General features: G+C 38.5%; 2 protein-coding genes and 1 long non-coding RNA gene across 4 annotated transcripts; 2 read left to right on the top strand and 1 right to left on the bottom strand.

Moving 5' to 3' along the window:
• Positions 1 to 1,676: 1,676 nt before the first annotated feature.
• LOC143120534 (uncharacterized) lies at positions 1,677 to 21,338 on the top strand. 2 transcript variants are annotated; one of them, XM_076281381.1, is made up of 3 exons: positions 1,677 to 2,038; positions 6,175 to 6,519; positions 19,315 to 21,338. In XM_076281381.1, exons 2-3 carry the CDS (start codon positions 6,228 to 6,230, stop codon positions 19,506 to 19,508), a joined length of 486 nt encoding a protein of 161 aa, XP_076137496.1. In that variant the 5' UTR covers positions 1,677 to 2,038; positions 6,175 to 6,227; the 3' UTR covers positions 19,509 to 21,338. The 2 variants fall into 2 exon arrangements, with proteins under 2 accessions (XP_076137496.1, XP_076137495.1); XM_076281380.1 differs by lacking the exon at positions 19,315 to 21,338 and adding an exon at positions 11,037 to 12,393.
• LOC143120794 (uncharacterized) lies at positions 12,614 to 13,993 on the top strand. Its single transcript, XM_076281399.1, has one exon. The coding sequence runs from the start codon at positions 12,614 to 12,616 to the stop codon at positions 13,481 to 13,483; it is 870 nt and encodes a 289-aa protein (XP_076137514.1). The 3' UTR covers positions 13,484 to 13,993.
• On the bottom strand, positions 15,947 to 18,282 carry LOC143120871 (uncharacterized). The gene is made up of 3 exons (XR_012986345.1): positions 18,130 to 18,282; positions 16,654 to 16,784; positions 15,947 to 16,328 (listed from the first exon to the last, which is right to left on the bottom strand). It is a non-coding gene; the product is annotated as an uncharacterized LOC143120871 (long non-coding RNA).
• Positions 21,339 to 23,091: the final 1,753 nt, after the last annotated feature.

The following is a 23,091-nucleotide window of genomic DNA, read 5'->3' as shown; positions in this document are numbered from 1 at the left end:
CTACACAAACTGAGCCCACAAGCTAGCAAACATGACAGGAGCTAAAAGGACATCTCCAGGTGCTAAACGTTACCGAGGTGAAGTTAGTTTGATATTTGATATTCGACAGATATTCATTTTTTTTTTAATGCAGCCGGTTTCACCCCGTGTTTGCAGACAATGTACAGATGACCTGTCTACTTGCTCCCAGCCGACCTACTTAGGGACTGTCTATAAAGTACCTTCTGAATGACCTTCATAGTCTTTTTTGTCAATAGCTTTGACATCATGTGACCTAGTGACTCCAAACCAATGCAAAATAGTTATCCTATATGGGACTCATCAGACACACCTCTTTTTATAGTCACTGTATGCACACTGTATTTTATATGAATATTGTAAAGAAAATACATTATTTCCCATAAGGAATGGTCTCCTTTTTTTCAATACCTCCCAAGTCATGTGACCTAGGAACTCTAAACCAATGCAGAATAGTTATCCTATATGGGACTCATCAGACACACCTCTTTTTATAGCCACTGTATGCACGCTGTATTTTATATGAATATTTTAGTATGGCCTAGTACTCACAAAGGCGAATTTGGTATAAACATCTATATATATTCTGAAAGTACATGTTATAAGAATTCCATTTCACCCCCCTTTTACATATGCACAACTTATTGTTTTCACAGCCACACAATTTGAAGTTCAACAGTGTATGTCAATGGCAGACATAGTACAGTATATGACTCGGTACACACTTAGTATGGCCTGGTATCTACAAAGGCGAATTTGGTATAAATATCTATATATATTCTGAAAGTACATGTTATAAGGATTCCATTTGTCCCCCCCGTTTAAATATGCACAACTTATTGTTTTCACAGCCACACAATTTGAAGTTCAACAATGTATGTCAATGGCAGACATAGTATATGACTCGGTACACACTTAGTATGGCCTGGTACCTACAAAGGCGAATTTGGTATAAATATCTATATATATTCTGAAATATAAGGATTCCATTTCACCCCCCTTTTACATATGCACAACTTATTGTTTTCACAGCCACACAATTTGAAGTTCAACAGTGTGCCAATGACAGGCCTATAGTATATGACTCGGTACAGAGTTAGTACGGCCTGGTACTCACAAAGGCGAATTTGGTATAAACATCTATATATATTCCAAAAGTACATGTTATAAGGATTTCATTTCACCCCACTTTTACATATGCACAATTATTGTTTTCACAGCCACACAATTTGAAGTTCAACAGTGTATGTCAATGGCAGACATAGTATGTGACTCGGTACAGAGTTAGTATGGCCTGGTACTCACAAAGGTGAATTTGGTATAAATATCTATATATATTCTGAAAGTACATGTTATAAGGATTCCATTTCACCCCCCTTTTACATATGCACAACTTATTGTTTTCACAGCCACACAGTTTAATTATATTGGTGTAGAAAAAATATAGCAGTCTAATGTGTATTTTCGATTTTAATGTCTTATTTAATTATTTTCTAAATTTACTTTCCCTTTGGTAACACAATACAGTTTTAAATTAATATTTTTCATTGAAAAAGTAATGAATATGTTCTGACTTTTATTTTGAATGATTCGCGAATGGCGGCCATATTGGAATTTTCTTTACTGTCGCTAGTTTCACACTACTAAAGCAGTGGTGGTGTGTCCCTTTCTTTCAGTACTTTCTGTACCAACAATAATCAAAAACAGCCCTATTTGAACGTTCACTCATTCCCACTCGACGTGGACCGTGGATGGATGGAGGCAAGCAACCAAGAGAATAGGACACCCGCTGTTTAAAGTCACTGATGATACAGTTGTTTATAGCCTACATTTTTGTAGCAGCTACCTTTTGAAAACAACTGGCGGTTTAAAAGTTAAAAAGACGCGGTGCCTTGTATTTTTCGGTCGGAGTTAACTGAAAGACTAGGGCTTGCTTGTGATCACGAACATGTTGGTGTTGCTGTTGCTGCTGTTGTCGATTTAGACCACGACCACGACTACGACGGACGACCATCGCCTGGTAAGGTGGACTCGATTGCAGAGTTGTGAAGTTTTCGAAACCAATAACGTTACTTGAGTAGAAGTATAGGCTAGCCTAGGTATTTCAGCGAGCAGAAAATGACTCCGGAAGAAAACAACCTAGGGTCTATTTATGGTAAGATGACCAGATTTCTGAGACAAAATCCGTGGATATTTTCAGTTGAGAAACGTAAAACATGTAATGTTTTAATCTTTGTAAGCTTAAAACGGGGACACTGTCCCAGGGCGTCACTAGACTAGAGCTGCACTAGTCCACAAGCCCCCCTATAGGGGGGTTCGGGGGCATGCTCCCCCGTAAGAAAATGTGGTATATTTTAAAATGCATCAATCTGGTGCACGTTTGAAAAGAAATTCAGAGGTAAGAATTAATTATTCTTATCTATGGATGGAAATATTTGTGCTGTAGCTTAAACTCGCACTTCAGAATTTTAACCATGCACACACGTGGAATAGGCCTAGTTATAATATTGCTATAAGTTATGATATTGCCCAACCACAAAGCATGTTTTTTTCATAGTATCACAGTTCAGAAATGGTTCAAAATTGTATTGGCTACATTTTCAGCACTCCATGAAATTATATCCTAGTAGTGTTGTTCAGATAGTTCATCTAGCTAGTTACCTTGGTCATTGTAATGCCTATATCTTCTTTTTTCATTGCTATACCCATATCTGAGAATGTATTAAGTGATAACATTTGTCTTATGTAATAGGGCCTATGTGTTGTCAGTCTTATATCAAGAGAAAAATAACTCACGTCTCATGATTTTCTTTATATTTTAGTCTTAATGTCACCTGAAAGCATGCCAGTAGAAATATAGGCTATATTCATATTTACAGTGTTGGGAAAGTTCACTTTCTATGTGAACTAGTTCAAGGTTCAGTTCACAAATTTTAAAATGAACTAGTTCAGTTCATAGTTCATAATTCAAAATTTTGAACTAAGTTCACACTTTCCAAAAATGAACTAGTCCATAGGTTTTTTTTTTTTCATATGTTGCTGCGAGCTATTATTTTTCAAAATTATTGCCACAGCCCATATAAAATGCAGCTCATTTGGGTTGAGGATCTGTCTTGACAGTCTTTTGATTTTGTATTGGCTTGCACATACCTTGAAAGGCTAGCCAGCTTAAGTTCAATGTGCCGTTTCAGGTTTGCTGTGGATGTGACTGAAGTGCGAAGTTTGCACAGAAATGTACGATTTTTCCCATCCTTACCGACCTTGTCATAAAACTTGTTTAAATGATCGTACGACGCCTCCTTGCTGCTTTGTCGTCTACATCAGCCTTTCTCAAACTTCTTTGACCTGAAGCCCAGTCAAGGCATACTTTGGGCCCACCTACATGAACCCACCCCCTCCTCCCACCCCCCATCAAATTATCATAATGATATCACAATTATTATTATTTATATACTATATTGCTATACATGCACTTCAAAACAGTCAATGTTTAAAGTGCTAAGATTGTTCACAAAAGTTTGTGAAAACATGCACATCAGAGTACTGCTTTACTAATGTAAAATATAATTACCTACAATAGTTTCATTGTTTTTGCATTGTTGCATGATGCTTGCATGATAAATACTTCTCAAAAAAACAACAGCAATTATATGAGTGCCACTGCCGTTGTTTTGGGATGTTTCCCTCATGCAAGCATCATACACTGATAGAATATTTATATGCTATTTAATTACATTTCATTTGAATGCCTGAATGTAAGGATTCAGGAAACACAATACCAGCTTTTGTGAATGGTAAATGGCGGATCAGAGCATGCGTAAATCACTGATCTGGAGATCTTTAACTATCTTTAACTAAGACTAATTAATAGCTTTTGGCTGACTTTGGCAAATACTTAATGCTAGACAGTGTTTTATATAGTCTGTGCTCTGTTTTTTATGGAAGTTGCGTAAATCCACGTCGTAGCCTTCCAATAGGTTGAAGCTTAGCTTTGCTACCAACGTGCACACGCATGCATTGAATAAACTCTCATACCACGACTATGCCTCTATGTTTGATGACACCAAATTAACAAGTATTTCCTACTAATTGCAGAAACGTTTGTTTTCTTTTTCTGTCCGCGGTTCCTTGATCAATTGCGCAGCAAATTATCAGACGATGCCCTGGGAATAATTTCACTCTGCAGACCAGCATTGTCCACGTTGCGGACCGCGGCCCATAGTTTGAGAAATGGTGACCTGCATGCTTAAGGTCTTTTTACGGTGTGTTTTAGCCGGGTTTTCGCGTGGAAGGCTGTGTAGAAATCTGGCACCCTATTGAACGAAGTTAAACTGAAAAAACGTGCCGTTCACAGACACCAGAATGAACGAGTTCACAGTAACGTTCATCAGGCAGTAATACAGTACGTTCAGTTCACGTTCGCTCAAAATATGAACGAGTTCATGAACTTTCGTTCAATGAACGCGTTCAGGCACAACACTGCATATTTATAGGTGATTGTCTGGAATCTGGCAATATGAGAACCATTATGGTTAGATGACATAATGCAGTGTTTCTCAAACTTTTGTTCTGGGGACCCACTTTTTAAAAATGACAATCACGACCCAACTCGTGACTGTGGTAGTTAACAAACTAGATCAGTGGTTCTCAAACTTTTTCTTTCATTCCCCACTTTGATCAAGGGGGCATTCTCGAGCCCCACCTGTCCCTCATCGCTCTAAGAAAGTGGTAGGTCAAGCTTAAAATTGTCAAATTTATTGAAATAATGACAAGTTTTAAATATATCCTCTTCAACAGAGTTAAAGCATAGGCCATAAGCCTACAATATATTCAATGAAATACCAACATGCTGCATTAAATGGATCCATAATCCAGTCATACTGAGCACTGCTGGTTGGGAAATATTTTTGAAATAAACTTTGCAGGGATGTGATGTAGGCCTACTGTTAATACTGTTAATATATGGGATCACAAGAGTGCCTCCCAGACGTTTCAGCGATTTCGCTCAGAAATCTCAAAGGCATAATAGGCCTATAGGCCTACTGTCGCGATCGAGGCGCCTGTCCCATACTCAAGTTTTTTTGGTGAATGCAGTAATCTTATTTGCTAGGTGAGGTAGGTGCTTGTCTTTGCCTTGTAACTGGACATTTAACTCAAATGTATCGCTAAGATATATCAAATATATCGCTAAGATAGGCCAGCTTCATCAAGAAATGTTCATTAGTGAACGTGCTTCCAGATTCAAACATGCGCTTTTCCTCCAAGAAGAGGTGACTCGGAGCTCAAACACGCGCGAGAGCACTTTACCCTGGGAAAGCCACCTTGCCTCGCTGTGAAACAGTACAGCCTTTTGGTCAGCTACCATCTCTTCGCAAAGTGCGGAGAAATTCACCACTCTCACAACAACGTTCAAAATCTCATGTAGGTCGGGACTAACTAAGCTGCCTTGACACGAGCGCTTCCCTGTGAACAACACAGTGCGTCCATTGCGCATCGGGTGCTACCTGGGCCCAGGCTACAGATAAAAAAATAAATAAAAAAACTCCTGTTTTTCACGTCAGTTCGCGCCCCACCTGGCATGTCTCCGCGACCCACAGTTTGAGAAACGCTGACATAATGAGTCTTGACTGTAATGAAAGAGCGAGCCTTAACATTAGTTTGAGTTCACATATTAAGCCAAGAATAGTTATTTGTTCAGTGATTATTTTCTTATTTATTTATTTAATGTTTTTTTTTTTTTTGTATATTGACTCAGCCAGTTAGCTTCCAGACAGGTGACATATCTTTTGAGTTTTCTTTTAATTTCTTTTCCTGCTATTAAGAAACACAATTTTGTCAGTTAAAACCATCAATAAAATGATAAAAAAGTAAAAATCATTTTGAGTTAGTATATTCGTATAATATGTCATTTGCCACCGCTGTAAAGTGCTAGAAAAGCTTGAAAATTGGCCTTTGAAAGTGCTTGAAAAGTGCTTGCATTTGTTGTTGGAATAGGTGTACGAACCCTGATTTAAGCGCTGGTCTAAATGACAAAGTTAAATTCTTAACTTTGAAAATTAAAACTAACTGAAAGTATTTTTAAGGATTGTCTTTTTCATGTAACAGTAATGTTGCTTTATCATGACATTGCCTACAACATTCTATTTGTTTGTGCAGCATTGATTACAGGAAAGAGAGTACCTGGGATCTTTGGATCCTCCAGTGGGACCATGGGTGAAATGGAGGAAAAGCCGCTGATCTCTGGCTGTAATGGGACTGAAACGCACCAGGTTGACCTGAGATTGATTGTGAAAGAAGAAGACATAAAAGAGGAGGAATGTGGTCATATGATCTCATGTCCGGTCAAAGATGAAGAAGAAGAAAAGCCTTTTGCAGAACTTCACTGTAAAATTGAAACAGACGATACCGACGATACAGACTCTAACGATGAAACACTACAGACACCAGCGGAGATTGAAGTGGAGATCGAGGAGGACGAGCAGCACGATAACCAGCTGGAAAGTAAGTCCTTTCAGATATCCCTTTCAGACACGATTCCCATGTATTAATCATGTAAAATCTAAATGAGAATCAATGAGGACAAAAATGCAGGTGCACTGGGTGTCATCTAGTAAGTTATAATTGATATTTGGAGTCGAGAGGTTTCACGTTTTTTCAAACTAATCTCAACTTCATGCGTGCATGATTGTTAATTAAATAGACCTGTCTAACCTGACTTCATGAGAATTCATGAGAATATTAGAAATAGAGGGTCAAAGCCACTGCTTGCTCGTGCTCCCACTATATTCCCCCCTGCTTTTTCCAATAGCCTATAAGAGAGCCTACACCAATTTTATGGTATCTAGTAGGCTGTGCAAACGATTGCCTTTTTGCATGTTCCAAATATATGGATGGATTATTGCTTGCCAGCGCAGATGTAAATGTAAAAATTTAAATCAGGTTTCTAGGCCAAGTATACTTGCGTATACAAGGAATTTGGTCTCTGCATTTATCCAATCTGTGAATTAGTGAACACACAGAGCACACAGTGAACACACAGTGAGGTGAAGCACACACTAACCCGCAGCAGTGAGTTGCCTTGCTACAGCGGCGCTCAGGGATCAATGAGGGGTTTGGTGCCTTGCTCAACCAAGCTCAACCACTTCCCCGCCCACATTTTTCCTACTGGTCGGGGATCGAACCTGCAACCCTTCAGTTTCAAGTCCAAAGCCCTAACAAGTAGGCCACAGCTGCCCAAATATCATCTCAGCCCGAAAAATTGAGAAGTATTTTCCAAGACTCAAACAGGCCTGTCCCATGAAGGAATAGTATTCATTTGAAACTTAAACACACGTGGGGAAACTGAACAGTCCAATAAACTAGCCAATTAAGCTACTTTGTTTACAATAATTCCAGGCTTCAACCAGTGCTGCTTTTCATTCAGACTTATAGTGCACATTTATTTATTTGTGTGTTTTTCATGATTGTCTTAACCAAATATCGAGTGGTTAGTGATTTTTGTTGATGTTCCAAAACAAGTAGGGTAGCGAAATACAATTTCTGTCATGTTTTATTTGCCATTTTGTAAAATCCCACTGATTTCTGTTGGAAGACAAATTGCTCGTTGATATTACTGTGGTACCGGAAACGGAAAGAGGGTCTGTTTACATTTGGTTGTAGATGACAATTACGTTTTGAAATTTGAATTGGTTTGATTTGAAATATCATAATTATCACAGTTGATTACCGCAGTGTTGAAACCGTGTGTTTAATCCTTCCCAGCTTCATGCAAGCCTGCTTTTGACATACAGTAGGCCTGGTACAATGAAACAAAACTGGTACCCTACTGATTCTGTTGTCTAATTGATGGTTTTAACTGCGATTCGGATTAGGCTACACCTGATTTTAAAAGGCGGAACATTTTCACCGCAAAACGTGCTCTGTATCATTCAGTCACTATGTGTTTTTTTATGTTTGCGTCCACATTAAATCCATTCTGCTCACGTTATCAGGAGAACACAGTAGCCTAAAGTTTTATTTTGAACACTTACTTTGGTCTCACTCTTTGGATCCAAATAACAGAAATAGCAAACTCCAAGTCATGGTAGGGTAAGTTAAGCTATAAGCACATAGCCAATTAAACATGAAAAAGTGAACGGGTCACTTTTTGAAACTATTTCAGCTTGTGTAGGCCTATCAGTGCTTTCTGAACATATTGAACACACTTTTAAAAATACTGTGATAATACCGAAAACCGTGATAATTTTGGTCACTATAACCGTGAGGTTAAATTTTCATACCGTTACATCCCTAGCCGATATATTTGTTTTTAATAATCAGCGAACACTCTGTGAGTTGCACAGTTTGGAAAATGAATGTTAAGGGTTGTTTTAAGGACATGTTTTAAGGACATGTTTGTGCATGCCCATAGCCAGCCACTCTGAAGCAGTCAAAGGCGATTCAAAACGAGTCTGAAAGTCAAGACAGGACCCATTGTCAAAATTTCGGTGTCCACCACTCTAGTTCATCCAAAACACACCAGAAAAGGGATTCAAAGTGCTAAACACCGGAATTATCCTTTACACAGTATCAGGGGATTGAATATATAACATTCACACCCAATTGTTGTCATAGCTCATATTTTGAAAAGAAACAAGTGAAACAGTATCCTGACTACTTCATTGATTATAGGAGTATAGTATAGCTTAGGGCTGGGCGATATATCGGTATTATGACTACGACCGATATATTTTTGAAAACAATATGTAGTTGAGACAATATCGCAATACCGGTATTATGTCAAATAATGGGCCATTTTATCAAAGCCACTTGCTCTTCTGTGTTCAGACCATTCAGACAGCCGCAGCTCAACTGCACCCCTTGCGTGTGCACGTTCTCCCTCGCAGCACTACAAACTTTCAAACATGACGGACACTGAGTCATATTTTGTTTACCGTGATCAGAGGTTGGTGCCTCTGATCACGGTCGGCACATCAACGGCTAGACCGAGAATTCTCGTTGGAGCTCCAAGCGGTTTTGTACACAGATTTAAGTTACAACACTGTTTACAGCTCTTCGACTCATGGTAAATGTCATTTTTGGTACATAGCCTAGCTAATTTAAATACACTTATGGGTGCTTGTGTTTAGCGATATAGCAGATCTAAAGTTCTCAGGGAGATAACCTACACGCTGATTTTATTAAGAGAATATGCAAGCGGGGACTCGCGAGCAGTCAGGGGCATCATTTTTTATGATTCCCGAAACCCCATTCAATGGTGCATAGGGATTTTTTCTTACGAACCGGAACATCCAAAACTGGTAATGAACGTAATTCAAACAAAATGACGGTAGCGTCGATCACACTTTTGGTGAGTGACTCAGTTATGTTGTTTAAGTAGCCTAATTGTTTAAAACTATTTAATTGTTATCGATAGCAAGTCACACATGTCTAAGCCATCATAGGCTACATTTGCTTGTCAAGTAGGCCCCATCAAACCCATACGGTAAAAAAAACTGCATGGTGTGACAAAACTGCAGTTTTTTTTCTGCAGTAGGCCACTGCAATATTTTTGTGCCCAAAATATTGTGTTGTGCAGCACAATGTAGGCCTGTGTTGTCAGTCAGGGTCGACTCAGTGGTCTTTTGTTATTTGCACAGCTTTATCAGAGCAGATTTAGCTTACTATGCCTATTGGTATTGGAAGGCCTATGTTATTGTTTACACTTTTTTGCCTATTGGTATTGGAAGGCCTATGTTATTGTTTACACTTTTTTGCACAGCTGTGTTAGAGCAGTCTGAAATCATTCTAATTAAAGCTGTTGTCATAATTGTCATGTTGAGTGAATACGAAACACTTAGCTCTTTCTGTTTAAAATATCGATATATATTGTATATCGCCAATCAGTCCCAAAATATCGGGATATCAGTTTTGGTCCATATCGCCCAGTATAGCTTGTGGGGAAATGCGCCGCTGCGTTCTAGATCATCTGAAGGGGTTTCATCGTGCAAGCTGGAGTAGTCAAGTTGTAAGATGACTATGGCCTGTATCAGCAGTTGGGTAGCATATTGAGTCAGGTAAGTCCGTTTGTTGTAAAGCGAAACGGCACGACCAGGCGATGGAGGAAGATCGAAGGTTAGTTGGTTATCGAGCATGAATCCTTGATTTCTTGCAGCCCTGGTAGGTGCAACAGACAGAGAGTCAATTTTGATGTTGATGTGACGTATAGTAGTTTTAGCTAAGAGGACCAGCAGTTTGGCTTTTTGAGATACAGTTACAGATACAGTTTAGAACAAAATTATTCATACCCCTGGCAAATATTGATTTAATGTTGGTTTTCTTTTGATAAATATGTTTGTTCTGACTGAAAATGACAGTCACATGTCAAAAGGTTGTACGACAATGTGAAGCATGGAATCAAAAAAAGTATCTTAACCTTTTTGTAAAAATGGTGTGTCCAAAATTATTCTTACCCTTTTTAAACGATCACTGGAAGCATCTGTATTTGCCATCACAGCTCTCAAAATGGTTCATATAATACCTACCAAGCCTCTTCATGTCTCCACAATGATTCTAGACTGCACATTTTTAGCAGCAATCCGGGTTTTGAGACAGGAATGATTATTTGCCATCACTCTGGCAGGTACTCACTTTTTTGATGGATTGAGGTCTGGACTCTGGCTGGGCCACTCTAAAATGTTGATATTGTTCTCCGTTAACCATTTCTTGCCTTGTTTAGCTGTGTTCTGGATTGTTGTGTGGTTTAATGGTCAAATGCCGCCTATTGGGGCAGGTCTCTTCGGCACACTGCCTGATCTTTTCCTCCAGAATCTTAATATAGCCTCTTTAGTGTTACCGTTTACTTTGAGAGAGTCACCAGGTCCCCCTGGTTGGGTGTATTGTTACAGCCCTAAGGTGTTTTTTTAGATTAGGTTTTAGAACGGTCTTCTACAACTAAACTTGTGTCTGTCATCTTAAGGCCATATGGTAACTCTTCCAGGTGATTCTAACTTGCATGGTAACTATGGTAACTCTTCCAGGTATATCACAACACCCACACTTAAGGCAACAGAAGATCCATGGACAGAATGATGAACTCAATCTGCAGCTGCAAGGAAGGCTGCACCACTGCACTGTCTGCAGGAAGAGTTTCACGACCCTGAGAGAACTTGAGAAACACCAGCAAAAACACACTAGTGTTGCACAAAAGCAGAACACTAACAAAAACTGTGACCTGTATGGGAAGCGTTTTACACTAATTTCAACTCTTAAAACCCCAATACACTCGAGAGAGAAGCCTCATAAATGTACTCTTTGTGAAAAAGCATTTGCAACGTTTACACTACTGAAACGCCACATGTTTACACATACTGGAAAGAAGTCTCATACATGTCTCCAGTGTGGAAAAGCATTCATAACATCCACAGATCTCAGACGCCACATGCTAATACACACTGGAGAGAAGCCTCATAAATGTACTCTTTGTGAAAAAGCATTTGTAACGTTTACACAACTGAAATGCCACATGTTTACACATACTGGAAAGAAGTCTCATAAGTGTCTCCAGTGTGGAAAAGCATTCATAACATCCGCAGATCTCAGACGCCACATGCTAATACACACCGGAGAGAAGCCTCATACATGTACCCAGTGTGGAAAAGCTTTTTCACAAATGTCAACTCTTAAAAGCCATATGCTAAAACACACTGGAGAGAAGCCTCATAAATGTAGCCAGTGTGGAAAAGCTTTTTCAAGATTGTATATTCTAAAAAGCCACATGCTAGCACACACTGCCACTACAAAGAAGCCTCATAAAAGTGCTCAGTGTGGAAAAACTGTTACATTATCCGCAGGTCTTAAACACCATGTGCTTATAGAAACTGGAGAGAAGCCTCATAAATGTGTCCAGTGTGGAAAATGTTTCTCGCTAATTTCATCTCTTAATTGCCATATGGAAATATACTGCAGAAAAAAGACTCATAAATGTGTAGAGTGTGGGAAAGTTTTTTCAAATAGTAAATATCTGAAAAGCCACATGTTAATACATACTGGAAAGAAGTCTCATAAGTGTCTCCAGTGTGGAAAAGCATTCATAACATCCGCAGATCTCAGACGCCACATGCTAATACACACCGGAGAGAAGCCTCATACATGTACCCAGTGTGGAAAAGCTTTTTCACAAATGTCAACTCTTAAAAGCCATATGCTAAAACACACTGGAGAGAAGCCTCATAAATGTAGCCAGTGTGGAAAAGCTTTTTCAAGATTGTATATTCTAAAAAGCCACATGCTAGCACACACTGCCACTACAAAGAAGCCTCATAAAAGTGCTCAGTGTGGAAAAACTGTTCCGCAGGTCTTAAACACCATGTGCTTATAGAAACTGGAGAGAAGCCTCATAAATGTGTCCAGTGTGGAAAATGTTTCTCGCTAATTTCATCTCTTAATTGCCATATGGAAATATACTGCAGAAAAAAGACTCATAAATGTGTAGAGTGTGGGAAAGTTTTTTCAAATAGTAAATATCTGAAAAGCCACATGTTAATACATACTGGAGAGAAGCCTCATAAAAAATTGTGGAAAAGGTTTTTCACAAATTTCAAGTCTTAAAAGCCACATGCTAGTTCACACTGGAGATAATTCTTATAAACTGAGTTTTTGTGGAAAAGGATCTCGACAAATTTCAGATCTTAATTCTTGTATGCAAATGTGGCACACTGGAGAGAAGCCTCATAAATGTGTCCAGTGTGGAAAAGCATTTGCACAAATTCGAACTCTTAAATGCCACATGCTAATACACACAGGAGAGAAGCCTCATAAATGCAATCAGTGTGGGAAAGCGTTCATACAAATAGGAACTCTAAAAAAACACATGCTAATACATACTGGAGAGAAGCCTCATAAATGTGCCCAGTGCGGAAAAGCATTCAGAGCACATTCAAACCTTGTATGCCACAGGCGTACACATACTGACGAGAGACCGTATGAATGTGAGCAGTGTGGGAAAACCTTTCGTCACCGCTCAGCTCTTAAAACCCATGGGCTAGTACACAAAGAAGAGAAGAGTTATAAATGTCCCCAGTGTGGAAAATCTATGAGATATCTTTCAAGTCTTAAAACCCATATGCTAATACACACGGGTGAGAAGCCTCATCATTGTTCCGAATGTGGAAAAGCTTTTTCACAAATGTCATATCTTCAATCCCATATGGTAATTCACTTGGAAGAAAAGCCTCATAAATGTGACTCTTGTGGAAAGGATTTTAAACGCATTTCAGAGTTGAAGGCCCACATGCTAACACACAGTGAAGCAAACCCACATAAATGTGTCCAGTGTGGGAAAGCATTTGCGCAGCCTTCACAGTTCAAAACCCATATGCTAACTCACACTGGAGAGAAGCCTCATAAATGTGTCCAGTGTGGAAAAGCTTTTTCAGTAATATATAGTCTTAAACGCCATATGTTAGTACACACTGAAAGAGATTAAACAGGAGGTGATGAATATGTGCAAAGTCAAAATGGTGAGGTAAAATGGCTGTGAATTGAAATATACTAAGATAAATTGATTGATGGTGGGATTCTGACTTTTTATGACTTCAGCCACTCTAGCCTGCAGTGTAGAATGCAAGCACACTTTTGCAGTTTTGGAAATCTGGTGTATTTATTATTACGCTTGTTGTTTTTCTCCCCTTATAGTCCAAAAACCATAAAGCCCAGTTCGCTCACACCGGCTGCCCCCACTTTATTATATATTTTTTTTACAGTGTACATAATGGGTAGCTAGCAGTTGTAAGGAAATTATTGCTGAATGTGACTAAAAATTAGTTGGGTACAATGGCTAATTTAATCTTTTTAATTTTATTATTTCATGTTTTTCCCCTGTTTTCACTAGGTTTTTACTGTAGTTTGCCAATACATTTCACTACAATTATTATATTTCTTTTGTTGTTTCTGTCTCATTGTTACTGTAATCTTGGCTTCACTGAAAATAAGGACCACCTAAAAATGAACCTTAGAGAATAAATAAAGGTTGAATGAATTTTAATCCTTACATTCATCTCTGTATTTTTGTTCCATTGGACTTTACCTCTTACAATTTTCAAATAATTAAAAAATAAAATGAATTAGGCAACTGCCATCGATTGTCATGAAACTAAATGTACTATAGACTATGCTGACAACTACTTTTAGATTACACAACAATGACCATAACAAGGAAGTGTCCCAGTATTGTCCTCCAGAGTTATCAGTCAGGGTCAGTGAAGTTGATCAAGCAGTTCAAACGTCAATTTTGCTACATACTATTCCTATTGATGTACCAGCATGCAAAATGTGATCCTCCTACATAGTTTAGTTCTTGTGCTATGGGCTTGTGAACTTTGACAAAAAAAGAGGCTGAACAAAATCGACACCCCCTCCCCCTGTAAAACTGGCTGTATCTTGGTAAGTATTGATCTTGCATAAAAGTAATTTTACAGTCTGTCTCCTGGATAACATAGGTACACCAGGTAATTTTTTCAGAATTTTTTGAGACCTAAGTGCGTGGGCCCTGGTTGAATTGACATGGAATGACCCTGCATTGGTGGGGGCAATTGGCAAGTGTTACTTTAGTTTTGTTGCGTAGGCCTACTTTCGTATATTCTGTGTTAACAAGCATGCATGAAGTCGAGTTGGCGATAGCATTTTACCTTCGGAGGAAACCTGTATATTAGGCTACTTTTTTATCTGTTCGCTACAGCTATATTTGGTATAAAGCTATAAAGTTAATCGGAATATAAAACAATGGCGCAACAGGATCCTGAGCTCTCAGCGGTGAAATGGTGAGCCGGCTGAAATTTCTGTTAAGAATTTGAATGACTAGTAGAGATATACATAATTAAATAGTGTGGTGCCTCCAATTTTATGGTTGTAACAATACCACACTTACCTTAAAGCTTGTGTATAATGTAATCTTACAGAATTTAAATATAAAATTAATGTTCATTAGTGGCTTTTTGCAATAAACAGGTCTAATCATTTCGTTATGCAGTGTGTGACTCCAGAGAAAATTCAGTCAGGTAGTAGAAAAGTAGATACCACACTCAGGGGCTGAGATACAAAACTGTATTCAAAGTGTCAAAAAAGCATTACAGGCCATGAAAAAAAGTAGACAAACGTTTCGGGTCAAGCCCATCAGTGTCTCAATGTTCTTTTTCAATAGCACCATGGGTATATTTCTTCATTCAGAGCTAATGACAGTCAGTCAGCCTTTGCGTAAACAACTGAACAAGTGGCCACGTTAAAGGTAGCCCAAAACAGGTCAGACAGAATGCCTATATGTATGTATGTGTATGTGTATGTATATTTATATTTATTTGAAATATCTGGTTGCATTTGTGGGGGCAATAAGCAAGTGTTACTTTTGTTAGTTATGTCTCATACTTTATCTTATATTCTGTTTTAACAAGCATGCATGAAAGTCTGAAGTTGGCAATAGCATTCTACCCTCTTCATTGTGGGTATATTTATATTTTCCCGATGTATTTGATGATTTGAAGAAACTAGTTATACTTTGCATAGGCTACCCTAACCTGTTGCGTCATGTGCGCAAGTTAAAAAACTTGCGCCTAAACTCTATCTCATCTAAACCTGGTCATGGGGCATCAGCATTAAAAAACTTGAGGTATCCGCCTAAACTCTTATCTCACCTAAACCTGCTCATGGGGCATCAACATCTACAGAAGCCACCAGTGGGGCATCTGCATTATGTTGAACAAAATGTGTGGCATGACCTGAAGAGCACACTGGTACATATTTGTAAAGGAGGTGGTAACCCCACATTGCAGATATAATGTTTGCAATGGTTCTGGCGAATGGGACTCTGGTATGGACTGTTGTGTAGTACTGATAAATTGCCCCTGAAAGTCCAGTACGGATTAGGGATGTAACAGTATGAAAATTTAACCTCACGCTTATAGTGACCAAAATTATCACGGTTTTTGGTATTATCACGTTACAAAAAGACGCAGATTGTATATTTATCTTTGTATGTAGGCCTATATTTTATATTTCATCTGAAACAAAGATCATGTCTGAGTCACTTGGCCAAGCTTTGCAAGCCTGGTCACCTTGACCTCTTTCCGGCAGACAATTTTCAGCACGTTTTAAAGGATCAAACAGTTCAATTCCACAGAGGGCCCCTCTGTGGTAATCCAAATTAGGTCCTCGGTGGTAGATGCCTGCAAACTACTTTTTAAGGAGCTTTTGATGCGCTTTTGTGCTGAGAAACCACGTTCCCACTCCACAGCAGAAATAGGCAAAATCACCAAGACCTCGACTAGGTGCAGGAGGTTCTGTAAAACAATTAGGATCAATTAGAACAATAAGTCATTTAAATAGAAATGTATAGTGATTGAATAGATGCAGTCTATTTAAGGGCGTTTCGCCTCTTTGATTGTTTGCACTGAGGATGGTCTGAATGGGACCGAAAACGTTTTGCACTTTGGGAGCACTTTTCACTGACTGGATTAATAAATTGCATCAGCAACATTGGTGCGCGAGTTCATTCTAGAATGAAGTACTGATTGATTAATAAACAAATAATTGTATAGTACCACATTCCAGCATATATACAATGTCCCAATTATGTGTTTTTGATGCTGTTTTTGTGTATATTACCTTGTAGTCTGTTTTATATGGCTCTTTAATTAAAAGCGTTTGTCATAAGCTGGTAAAGGACTTGAAACGTAACTTCTGAGTGCCTAAACACTACCATTCCCCTTATATGGCTTCAAGCTGACATCCAAATCCTAGAGGGAGAACAACATGAAGTTACGGTACTACTTTACGTTAAGGGTACCTGAATTATCTTGAATTAATTTATTATTTCTATACTTCATTCCTTGATATCTCATGAGTCATCAGGAATTGACGTGAGTTCATAATTTGACAAGGGCTGTCAAAATAATTGATTCATTTCGATTAATTAATTTGAGAAAAATAAACTGATTAAAAAAAATAACGCAGATTAATCGATTCCGTATGACCGTTGACCCCGAGCCATTGTAGTCAGTAACCATTAGACTGTAAAAGGGAGAGAGAAGAAAATGTGCTGCCTAGATCATTGATTGGAACATTTACCTTTAAAAAACGGCCTGATGGTGTTGATTAAAATAAAGTCCTCTGCAGTGTCTGCAGCAAGGCATTTGCATATCACCGGAGTTCATCAACTCTAAAGTCGCACATCAATGCAAAGAAATACACATTGAGGGGAGTGTTTTCATTGTGTCCCCTTATATCTGTGGCCTGAAATACCTTGTATATGAAAAAAAAACTTCTTCCCGAAGCACTTTTGAATTTATTTCCTCAGCATATTAGGTCATATCCTAGATTATTATGGCCATTATTAAAATAATAATAAAAGAGTTTTTTTAACTTTAATGTCATTAATGCTGATTATTCAATTATTCATTTGAATTTAAATATGTAAAATACTTTCACAGCAAATATTATATATGCGATTAAGTTAGATTAATTAATCACAGAGTATGTAATTAATTAGATTAATTTTTTAATCGATTGACAGCCCTAAATTTGACATTCCTGACCTCATATATGAACAGCACATCACATAAAGCATTAGGTACGGTGGGTGGGCACATTATTATGAATTATTATTTATTAAGCATGATAATGATTATTTCTTTTTCTGCCAAAAATGTGGTCATCACTGCTCAAATTCTAATTTGAACACAACGTTGCAGTTCTAAACACATTTTATTCACCACTTTAGTTAAGGGGCCACAGACATGAACTCCTGAGCAATTAACCTTAAATTAATGTTGATCATGATTAAGAAATCATAAATCATAATGATGTACTCATCGTACCTAATGCTTTTGTTGATTTGTTCATGCATGAGTTCATGAATGAGAGACTATGAACTCGTATCAATTCCTGATCATTCATAAGATATAAAGGAATGAATAATGCATAAATCATAAATAAATTCATGCATGAATTCATGATAATTCATGTACCCTTACCGTAAAGTGTTACCAAAGTTACTGATCTATCTGATAAACCATCCAAACCGTACATGATCGCAGCTAGCCTTGTAAGCACATATTCAAAGTGTTCCACGAGGGCCTCTACCTTATCAGATCCATAGTTGAGGAGCTCGTCACTGCAGTGCAGTCTTGGGTTTCAGCATTGATCAGACTACCAAAGCGACAATTCAGGCAGGGATGCCTGTCATGTTTTTCTTTAGCTTCTGATTGCCTAACCCACCTGCCACAGCACCAGAGAGTGGCAAACCCTGTTAGGAGCAAAAAAAATGAAGAGAGAGAGAGAGAATGCAAAAGAAATGGCCTGTATACTGTGCTGCAGAATACAACTTGTGTAAATCACTGGTTAACAAAAGCGCCGCTGTGGCATGGCAGCTTACTGCTCCGGGTTAGTGTGTGCTTCACCTCACTGTGTGTTCACTAATTCACTGATGGGATAAATGCAGAGACCAAATAACCCCCTGCCCCCCCCCCCCCCCCCCCAAAAAAAAAAAAAAAAAAAAAAAATTGAGGTTTGTATCGAACCATGGGTCAAAAATTGTCATACAAACTGAATCGCGATGTTGGTGTATTGTTACAGCCCTAGTGAATGACTATCCAATTGCGCACAGAGTCATTTGAACTATGCCTGTTGATCATGCCTCTTGTGCAGTAGAAAATACATAGCGGACTCCCCAGACTAATTATCAATCTTAAAAGATTGAGCTTGGTCCGGTGAAAGCCAGACTCTCACGTCGGAATTTATGGCTGAACTAATAGGTCTTCTACACAAGATTGAAAAGATCGTATACTTTTGTGACCATTGCATCCTGGCTTTGTAAATTCATAGACCAACTCCAACTTAGCCATTGAAAAAAAACCCAAAAGCTCAAATGTAAGTTAAAGGGTGCAAGTTTCGTGGCAGAGCTGTAAAGATAACGAGAAAGTAGTCTACGACTCTGAGACATCTCTGTTGAAGTGAATTTAAATAAACCAATCACATTTAAATTCTGTCTATCTTCAAGTAATTGCACACATCCTTTATCATAAGAATGGAATATTTTGCTGTAGGCTATGGCTGCGTTAGGCTATAGCTTAAATACCTGGGCAATATTGGCTGCAAATAGCCCAATAGCACATCATAGCATGGTGTCCAAAACAGTATGTAGTTGTATCATTAAAATAACGTGCATATTTGATATTTATGTTTGATACTCATTGAGTAAAGTTTAATTGTTGAATGTGGAACATGTACTGTATCTGTCATTCTAAGTCTCTATGGTAACTCTTCCAGGTGTATCAGAACACCCACATGTAATGCAACAGAAGATCCATGGACAGAATGATGAACTCAACCTGCAGCTCAAAGGAAGACTGCACCACTGCACAGTCTGCAGGAAGAGTTTCACAGCCCACTTGAGAAACACCAGCAAAAACACGCTACTAGTGTTTTACAAACACAGAGGACAAGCAAATCTCAGATGCTAATTCACACAGGAAAAAAAGCTCATAAATGTGCCTCTTGTGGAAAGGTTTTTCAAGCACTTTCAAAACTTAAGAGTCATATGGTAACACACAGTGGAGAAAAAACGTATAAATGTGTCCAGTGTGGAAAAGCATTTGCTAACCCTTCATATATTAAAATCCACATGCTAACTCACACTGGAGAGAAGCCTCATAAATGTTCCCAGTGTGGAAAGGCTTTTATAACCTCCCAAGATCTTCAGCGGCATAAGTTTACACACACTGGAGAGAAGCGTCATAAATGTGTCCAGTGTGGAAGAGCATTTTCCCGCTCTTCTTATCTTAGCAGACACATGCTAATGCACACTGGAGAGAAGCATCATAAATGTTCCCAGTGTGGAAAAGCTTTTTTACTCATTTCAAATCTAAAATCCCATATGGTAATTCACACGGGAGAAAAACCTTATAAATGTTCCTCTTGTGGAAAGGGTTTTCAAAACTTAAGGTCCATATGCTAACTCACACTGGAGAGAAGCCGTGTAAATGTGTCCAGTGTGGAAAAGAATTTGCGCACCCTGCATATATTAAAATCCATATGTTAACTCACACTGGAGAGAAGCCTCATAAATGTGTCCAGTGTGGAAGAGCATTTGCGCACTCTTCATATCTTAGCAAACATAAGCTAACTCACACTGGAGAAAAGCCTCAATTAAATGTGTTCAGTGTGACCATTTTCACTAATGAGTAGTCTGAAACGCCATATGCTAGTGCACACTAAAAAAATACTGCACTCTCAGAAAAGAAAGAACAGAATTGTACCTTCAGAGGTACCAAGGCTCATCGCTAGGGCAGTACCCTCAAAGGTACAAAATGTGTACCTTTCAACCGGGTACATATATGTACCCTTACAGTTTGCTCCCTTTGGTGGTAAAAATGTACCCTAAGGTACAAACTTGTATCTTGTACATTGACCCCAATTGTACCCTTTTTTCTGAGAGTGTAAATTTGATTAATTTAATTCTTTCTCGTCTGTCAGTGCAAAAAACTGATGATGCAAATGTGAATTTTCTTATGCTAGTGCACACTAAAGAGATAAAAGGTAAAAAGAGATGTTTTTTTTTAAAATAGCAGGGAGTTGGAAAATTCTGTGATAGATTTTATTAATTTAACTCTTTTCCTGTCCGCCAATGCATAAAACAGTACCTATGTACTGATGATGAAAATGTGAAGTGAATTGAAATTAAAAGTCTGATACCAAAAAACTGTGTGGTGTGCTGGAATCTTGTGAGGATGTTCAAAGACCCACACCTTTTAAAGGAGTTCTTTTTAACTCTTGTGCTAATGTTCTACTTAGCTATTGCTAACTTAGTGTTGTAACAACTTTTAGAGGTTGTATCAGAGATTGCATGCCCAAACATAAATGATCAGAGTCATCTAATCTTTCCTTTTGATCCGCTAGCTGCCCGCCCCATGAGCAGGCCATCAAAAAACCGTGTCTCTGTAGGCAGCCTAGGCCCCAAGATCTGTACACCAAAACAATAGACCGCACAGTGCTACCATCCACTCAAAACCAAAATAGTGTTCCAACCAATTACCGACGAGATGCACGTTTAGGAGAGCTTCAATTGCACGAGAGGGAGTAGCGAGCTAGCTCACAGAAGTGACGTTTCCCCGCCATCGCTGATGTAACCTTCAAAATGAACACACAATTAATATTTTCTTAAGCATTTGTAAACAATCAGTTATTTTTTGCATCATTTGTAAAGTATTGATCCTTCCTGTTAAGAACACTTACTAAGTGTCCCCCTACCAGCTCCTCTCAAAGGAAAGCCTGTCATGCTCCGTGTGAGATCTTAGTCTTCTGTGAGATTCAGTCTTCTGTAATAAACTCCGGGTTTGTTAACTACGTTGTTTGTGCTTCGTTTTATGTGTGGGGGCCTTGAGCAAGCTACTGACGAGGTTTGACCACCGGCAGTTAGTATAGTATATATAAGTATATATACTCTTTTGATCCCGTGAGGGAAATTTGGTCTCTGCATTTATCCCAATCCGTGAATTAGTGAAACACACACAGCACACAGTGTACACACAGTGAGGTGAAGCACACACTAATCCCGGTGCAGTGAGCTGCCTGCAACAACAGTGGCGCTCTGGGAGTAGTGAGGGGTTAGGTGCCTTGCTCAAGGGCACTTCAGCTGTGCCTACTGGTCGGGGTTCGAACCGGCAACCTTCTGGTTACAAGTCCGAAGCGCTGTAACTGTAACATCCATTCCAGGTTAAGCGCTAATCAGTAGGCCACAGCTGCCCTATAATATATACGCACACGCACAGACATACACATTCAGGGTTCTATTTTAACGAGCCGAAGCTCCTGGTAAATAAACAATGTTTACATATTTTTCATATTTATTATTGCCATTGGTGTCAGTGTTCATATCAGTTTGAAAAGTCCTGTCATAATACCTTTATTTTAACAAAAAAGCAATTTGAGCAACCTTTAATTGAGTATACGCATATTATCCCACCAGTCACAATTGTGTCCGGTAATAAAACTCACTTTTTCATCTACTTTTCTACATTTAAAAAAAACAAAATTATTGATTACTTCAAAAGGTTGCTAATAACACATGATTTGCATATTTGCATGTCTTGGAAAAAATTTGGGCTTAAATGGGTTAATTCCCTATTTATGCTAATTATGCAAAATGCCCAAAGTGCAACTATAGGCAACCAAGTTGAATTCCACCCACTAGGCCTATAGATGACACTTCTGCAATAAAACTTTAGGGTACTCAACATTTCTGGGTTCAAGAAATCACGACTAGACTACTTGGAGACATTTTTGCTCAACGATTGGAAGAGAAACTACTTTGGATAAGATGTGGATGATGGTGAAGAAATATAAACCCTCACAAATACCAGTGTTAAATGATGGAAGAAATAAAGCTGTATCTGTATCAGATGCTAATAAAGCAAATATGTTAGGTGAAAAGTTTGCTGACATTCATAAAGGAAATCACCTACTGTAGAGTAAATTTTGAAGGAAAATAAAAATATATTAAATGCTAAACAAGAGTCAAATAATATACCAGATGCATAACTTATGTCTAAACTTAAAATGGCCTTAAATACTTCTGCTTACTCAGGGGCGTTGGACTGGGGGTAAAACCCCTATAGGGGCCCAAGGGGAGAGAGGGCCCTGGAATATATTTTATTTGACCTATATTTTCATTTCCTAATTAGATTTCATAATGCATGTCAAATGAAATGTAAAGTAAATGTATTGGCTGAATAACTTAAAAAAGAAAAGACTACATTTACATTACAGAATACATTTTTTACAAAAAAGACTATTTAAGGTCTCACCCACCCCTTGCTATTGCGCCAAATGGTTTAGTCCACCTGCACACATTTTCTTCATGTTAGTTCAGTTGAGCATCTGGTGGAGCGCAAACTTCTGCCGACCAAGACGTGGCAAGAATTTGTGGCTCTCTGATCGCCTAGTCTGACATGGTCATAAGTAGAAGTGATGGTCATAAGTAGAAGTGCAAAAAATCAGGAATTTGATGAACAGTATGGACCCTTTCAACAAGGTAAACAAAAACAA

Source organism: Alosa pseudoharengus, unplaced genomic scaffold (genome assembly GCF_046254945.1).
Source record: "Alosa pseudoharengus isolate Yale_2024_CS ecotype anadromous, Long Island Sound unplaced genomic scaffold, YU_APseudo_1.1 YU_APseudo_1.1_scf_1, whole genome shotgun sequence".
In the NCBI taxonomy this organism is placed as follows: domain Eukaryota; kingdom Metazoa; phylum Chordata; class Actinopteri; order Clupeiformes; family Clupeidae; genus Alosa; species Alosa pseudoharengus.
This window is presented reverse-complemented; position numbering and strand designations above follow the sequence as displayed.

Coding starts and splice junctions, on each gene's coding strand:
- LOC143120794 (XM_076281399.1), top strand. CDS start 12,614: ATGCTAGTTCACACTGGAGATAATTCTTATAAACTGAGTTTTTGTGGA.
- LOC143120534 (XM_076281380.1), top strand. CDS start 6,228: ATGGGTGAAATGGAGGAAAAGCCGCTGATCTCTGGCTGTAATGGGACT. Junction 6,520..11,036: donor GCACGATAACCAGCTGGAAA/GTAAGTCCTTTC, acceptor TAACTCTTCCAG/GTATATCACAACACCCACAC.